Genomic DNA, 6,356 nt, shown 5'->3' with positions numbered 1-6,356 from the left:
CCTTCCGCAATTTCAGATCTCATCCTTTATTGATATTCGGCCAGGTGTTAGGTTAATTTTGCATCAAAACAATAACTTCAAAGAGTTCTTTTAAAAAGAATTAAATGAAACAGAAAGAGAAGACTGAGCTGATATTCTCTGTCCACTGCTACTTGGCTCGCTGCCCATTTCTTGTCTTTTATTTTTTAATTTGTTAATTCTAATGAAAAAGTGTTTGCATAGCAAGTTTAGAAGGCTTTGGCAATACAAAGCTTAGGACAATCTCATTTTTTATAAAAATGAACAAAGAGCACCCACTCACTCTAAGATTGTTCAATGGATACTGTAAATGAATGAGACGTTTATTTTTGTGCCAGCTCATCTACCAGTGTCGAGAAGATTTGCATATATTTTGGCAAGTGCACTACACAAGGTGGTAATAAAATAGGCCTTTTATATTTGAGTCTAATTTACTTTAGTTATACTCATTAAAAATGTGTTTTCACGTGAAAGGGGTCTCACTAAGGGATATTCTGAAAACAGCAACGTCACAGAAATGTTTGCTATATAGCCAGCATCAAGCATTTTTCCACTGAGAAAAAGCATTTTTTTCAGAAGAAATGCCCAGGTTCTATGAATTTAAGATTCCTGGTTTGGGTTTTCTTAATCACTGTTAGGCTTAACATCACCGGCTTAAATATCATGTTTATTACTTGCTGCTACCAGCTGTATGTTTCTTAAGCAACATGAAATACGGAATTTTGGAAAAAAAAACAACCCTTACTCTGCATATTGTGCCATCTTCAGTGACATTACCTACACAAAGCTACTCACAGGAAGGCAAAAACGTGCTTTTATTCTATGAAGTATTATTCAGGGTAAAGTCTTTTTCACAAGTGGTCATGCTGGTTTGGCTGAAAGTGTGATTTCAAACCAGTTTTCTTTATATGTGTAGAAAATTGTGTGAGTGAAATGCTTCATGGGCAGTACTTTGGCTCTAACAGGCTCATACCATTATATTTTATTACGCGTTAGGAACGTGCTTGAACTAAAAAAAAAAAAACAACCAAAAAACAAAACCAAAAAAGCAACAAGAACAGCACATTTAAACTCAGTAAGCTTAATTAAACAGGATCAAGTCTATGTATTTGTCAAACCTGAATAAAAATATCTGCCCAGTGCCACATGAAAACACAGAGAAGGATCAGGTTTATGGTTTTATTGTATTCCTTAAGTCTTGGGTTTGCTCCTGTTTAAATTGTCTTGAGAAGATATTGGACTGCTAATTCAAATAAGAGAAGAGCAATGAAAAGCTTTCTTTCAGTTACCTTGCCTCCTTACTGAAGAAAGAAATGCAGAGGTTCTAGCTTCCCCACCACAGCAATACAGAGCATTTGTAATACTGAAGCCATTTCTGAAGAATTAATGCCATTTTTCTTCAGAGATAGTAAACAATGTCTCTTTATGACAAATGCATTACAGCCATACATACCATTTTCATATTTTAATAATATGAAAATAAATGAAAAAAGGTGATTAACCACAAACCTTTGACAGGCTGAATTAATTTTTCATGACATGCAGCTATGAAACAGTGCATAAACAAAAAATATTCTAACCTAGGGAAAAAAAAAAAAAGCTATTTCTTGTAGGTAGAATGGCACAATCTGGGCATTATGCTAATACTCTTATTTAGGCTAAGCAGAACCAGTATCTATAAGAAGGTCCAACGTTTCAATAAGCTCAAGGTGAAATAATGTACCAATCACAGAAAGAAAAATAAAAAACTGCCTCGAATTGCATTCCCTACTTTTAAAACAGGTACCAGCTGCTGCCCCACTTACATCAGCTGAAATACAATTGCCTCTGCCAGTAATTTCAACAAGGACAGCATAAACTCTCATTAATGATTCTGAAATGTACTAATTTGGGGAATTATTATTACATGTCAGACAAGATACACAGCACCCAAGCAAACATGCATTTCTTATAACTAAAATAATATTCAGCTTTATAATTAAAATTACAGGAGACAGAGAGCACATAAGTTATTATGAAAATATATAGCTTTAATTTGCAGACATATAAACACTTTTGGTACATTACAGACATATGATGCCAGAAATCAAAATAATCAGTTTTAAGCATAACACTAATTTATCTTGTTCACACAGAGAAATTTTATGTAATCATCATACAAAAGATAGTTCTCAGCTCTTAAAATGAAGTGAAAGTGATACATCACCAATAAACCTGCTGCTTTGTTGCAGAGGATACAGCAAAGAATAAATTATCAAAAAAATATGCCACCAGTCTTACAAGTTAGATTTTGGATCTAATCCAAAACCAAAGCCAATGAAAAGGAGCCAGGAATGGTCGCCAAAAGTCAGAAACAAGATCTTTCACATGACATACCAATCCAGAAAGGAGCAACAGTCAGAATAAACTAAGTCCTATAATTCCTTAGAATACGAAGCGATTTTTGTTTTCATCTGGCAGATCAGATTCCAAAGTATCACATGAAAAAAAAATCTATTACACAACCAAACTGATGGAGTACTACTGACAGATTGCTCAAAGTACAAAAAATATCACCACTTCTGTGACAACTAAAGATTTAGCCATTCCCTTGCTTCCTTGCATCTGGCATGTTTACGAGGATGAGCATGGGGTTCTGTCACTATTTGCTGTAGGAAATACTAAATATAATGTTTCCTTAAAAATGACCAGCAGATTGCTGGAGCAAATGATAATGTGAGTGAAATCTGGAGCAAATGAAAGATGATATGTCACAGCAGTTCAGATTCTCATTACAATATCTTGCATTCTTGCTCAACTGGAATTGCACTTCTTGTTAATGCCTTTTCTATCCTACTGTATAAGCTTTACTTGTGAGGTAATAAACATTCTCTTTTTTCTTTTATTACTAGTGCATTTTAATGTCTTTATTCTTTTAATTAGACATACATCGGGACAGACATTTCTTTTTTTTTTTTGTGGTTAAATGTCTGTATGCCAATGTGTATTTTATATTAAACCCAAAATATTTAAAATATACTCTGTGTTTATCCCACGGACAGTACCTCGAACAGTTCCCTGCTCAGGAGCATCCGATGCCCTCTTGTGGTTAAAAAGACTTTTAAAACTTGAGTTTAAAGAATCGTCTTACCTTCCCCTTTTTTATGATCACTGATCTTATTGATTTATGAAAGCTGCAAATGATGTCCATGTCTTTATAGACGGGGTGCTAGCTGTTAGTTACTAAGGTTTCATAAAAAAGCTGTACACTGAATTTGAGTTTAAAAAACTGTAAACAGCTATTTACAATTATAATATTATTAAGTTATAAATTAGCAGTCCATCATTGCAACCTCTGTCAATACAACCAACGGCTAGGCATTTCAAAGTTGTCCAAGGCTTTTTCAGATGTTGGATTTATCCACAAAGAAATTCAAATGTTAGAAATCTCCATCGGTTTCTTCTCCAACATGTGCAGGTTAATTCTTCCATTTAATGGGATTTGTACTTCCAAGTTTTCATCTGCTCTGTGGTGCTTTTTCCCTTTTCTTAGACAGATGTAAATGCCCATCCCTGTTACTAAAGCAATTGAACCCAAGCTTATTATTGACAGAGCTACCAAGGTAGGCATGCAGGACGCTGACTCCATTTTTTTATGTGTAGGCTCTATTGATATTTGCGGCTGCTTTTCTTCTATACTGATATCAGGCTCCTTTCTTAACAAACTTTCAATGTAGCTCTCATTGCTAACAGTGTCATTGACGAAAAGGTTCACCATGACAGTGGAATGGAGAGGTTCTGGATAGCCATGATCACTAACTTTTACAAGCAGCCGATAGAGGCCATAGTCATTTTGCATCAGTGACTCTTCCAAGGTGATATTACCAGTTTTAGGGTCAATCCTAAATGATTCCGGTCGAGGGCCTCTTCTTCCTATGATGCTGTAAGCTATGACTGCATTCATGCCTGTGTCCTTATCGACAGCATAGACCTCAGTGATGGGAGAGCCAGGAAGAGTAGAAGGAAGGACCAACAAATAAGACATATTAGATTGAGGAAACAAGACCAAAGGGGGGTTGTCATTTATGTCCAGAAGAAGGATAGTTATTTTTGCAGTAGAAGACAGGGCAGGATCACCACCATCAACTGCTTCAATCCACAGAATGTAGGAGCTTTGCTGCTCCCTGTCCAGGGAGACTTTAGCTCTCAAAACTCCTTTTCCAGTATCTATGACAAAAATATCACTTCCATTCAGAACTGAAAGCGCAACCCACCCATTTTGCCCTGCATCAGCATCTGTGACACTTATAACTCCAATTTCACCAAAACCTGGAAAGTTTTCTGGCACAAAAAAGCTGAAATCCTTATTGATAAATCTTGGACTATTATCATTTTTATCCAGTACAGTGATGGTGACAGTTGCTATTGATTCTCTTGGAGGGAACCCAGAATCTACTGCTTTGACAGTGTATCTGTATTTCTCTTTTTCTTCTCTGTCCAATTGGGTGGAAACTGTAAGAACTCCTGTGGTTTTATCTAAAGAAAAATAGGAAGGGGCATCAGGCCCTAAAAAATAGGACACTTGCCCTCTTTCTCCGCTGTCAGCATCTGTGGCATGCAGTTTGGTCAAGAAAGCATTGGGAACATTGTTCTCCTCAATGGACAATTCTATCAGCTGTTGAGAGAAAACCGGTGAGTTGTCATTGTCATCCAGAACCTGTACTTTGACTATTTTGTTGACATGAAATCCTTCCGAGTTCCACGCAACTACAGAGATTTCATACAGCTGCTGTGTCTCATAGTCCAAGGGCTTTGTGGTCTCTAACAGGTATTCATTATTGTATGGCTTGTACGGTGAAAGTCTGAAAGGCCCATCACCATCCAAATAGCAATTGACTTTGTATTTTTCATCAGGATCTTTGATGGTAAAAAATGCTATCGGTGTGTTGATAGGCTCCAGTTCCTTTAAGTACACCACCCCTTCTGCTTCATTAGCTATGAAACGAGGGACAACTTCTGGTGGCCTCATCATGACTTTGATGATGGTCACTAGCACTGTGATCACGGCAGGGATACAACCAGGACCGTTGCCCAATATGATCAGCCTGTGAAGCCTTGGAGTGTCCCCATCAACTTTACTGGACAGCATGATGGCTCCTGTGCTTTCATCCAGATGGAACAAGTCTCTGGATGGCTGGGGGACCTTCTGGCTGTAAGAGTAGGTGATCTGGGCATTGGAACCAAGGTCCATATCTACTGCGTGGACAGTGGCCACGTGTGTCCCTAGACTGGAATTCCCATAAAGAGTGATGTTGAGCTGCGAGTCGCTGAACTGGGGGCAGTTGTCATTGATGTCGCTGATGCCAATAGTAAGGGTGGCACTGCCCACGAGCGGAGGAGTCCCCCCATCCTCAGCAATGATAACTGTGACATATTCATCTCGTGTCTCCCTGTCCAGAGCCCCCATGACAATCAGGTAAGGAGTCCTCTCGCCACTCTCATTCTCCTCCACATCCAGGGTGAAGACACCATAGTTATCTCTCAGGCGGTAGGTCTGGACACCATTGGTCCCCACATCAGGGTCAAGGGCGGGGTGCTCGATAGCCAGGCGGGTGTTCACAGGTGCATTCTCAGGCACCGAGAGGCAGATGTGGGGCACTGGGAAGCGGGGTGCATTGTCGTTGACATCCCGGATAGCAATTTTCACCTTCACCAGGCGGAAATACTCCTGCGGCAGCACCAGCACATCCAGCAGCAGCAGGCAGGACTCGGACGAGGCGGAGGAGGAAGAGGAGGAGGAGACAGCAGCTGCTCCCCCAAAGACGGTGGCCCCACTGCTCTCCACGCACAGAGCTTCTCGGTCGATCTCCACGGCTGAGGTGTGCAGCTCACCGGAGCGGTTGTCCAGCTGCACGTACTGTCCCCCCAAGCCACGGGAGGCCAGGGTGAAGGAGAGTGGGGGCTGGGGGGCTGCAGGGCGCTGCCCACTAGCCGTTGGCAACCGCAGGTCACGGGCCAGGCTGCCGATGAGCACTCCAGCAGGCAGCCCCTCGTTGAGGCTGTAGAAGAGCTCAGTCGCGCGGCTGTAACTGGCAAAGCAGTTGAAAGGTCCAACGAAGAGCAGGAAGAGGAGCAAGTGCTGGGGAGAGAGAGGCACAAGGATGCGGGGAGGAGATGCTGTTAGAGAAAGAAGGGGAGCCAGGAGGCAGCGCCCCCCCCCCGCTCTTTGCCCACTGCCTTCCCCACTGCCACTGCGAGCAGGGAGCTCTGCATCTGCAACATGAAGCCACCCTCCCTGTCCCCCCCATCTTCTGCCCCCAGTACAGCAGCTACTTCCAGGGCATCGCCATCTGCATCTA

At 41.2% G+C, this 6,356-nt stretch overlaps 1 protein-coding gene across 1 annotated transcript in view; it reads right to left on the bottom strand.

Moving 5' to 3' along the window:
* Positions 1 to 2,963: 2,963 nt before the first annotated feature.
* Positions 2,964 to 6,356, bottom strand: part of PCDH20 (protocadherin 20) — a 117,120-nt gene continuing 113,727 nt past the window's right edge. The window contains exon 3 of the mRNA XM_009885652.1: positions 2,964 to 6,136. Within this exon, the coding sequence (XP_009883954.1) occupies positions 3,431 to 6,136 (2,706 nt within the window). The 3' untranslated portion in view covers positions 2,964 to 3,430. The remainder of the gene's footprint in view (positions 6,137 to 6,356) is intronic.

Source organism: Charadrius vociferus, unplaced genomic scaffold, assembly GCF_000708025.1.
Source record: "Charadrius vociferus isolate BGI_N301 unplaced genomic scaffold, ASM70802v2 scaffold285, whole genome shotgun sequence".
NCBI lineage: Eukaryota > Metazoa > Chordata > Aves > Charadriiformes > Charadriidae > Charadrius > Charadrius vociferus.
Note: the sequence above shows the minus strand (reverse complement) of the source record. Positions and strands in the feature narration are given on the sequence as shown.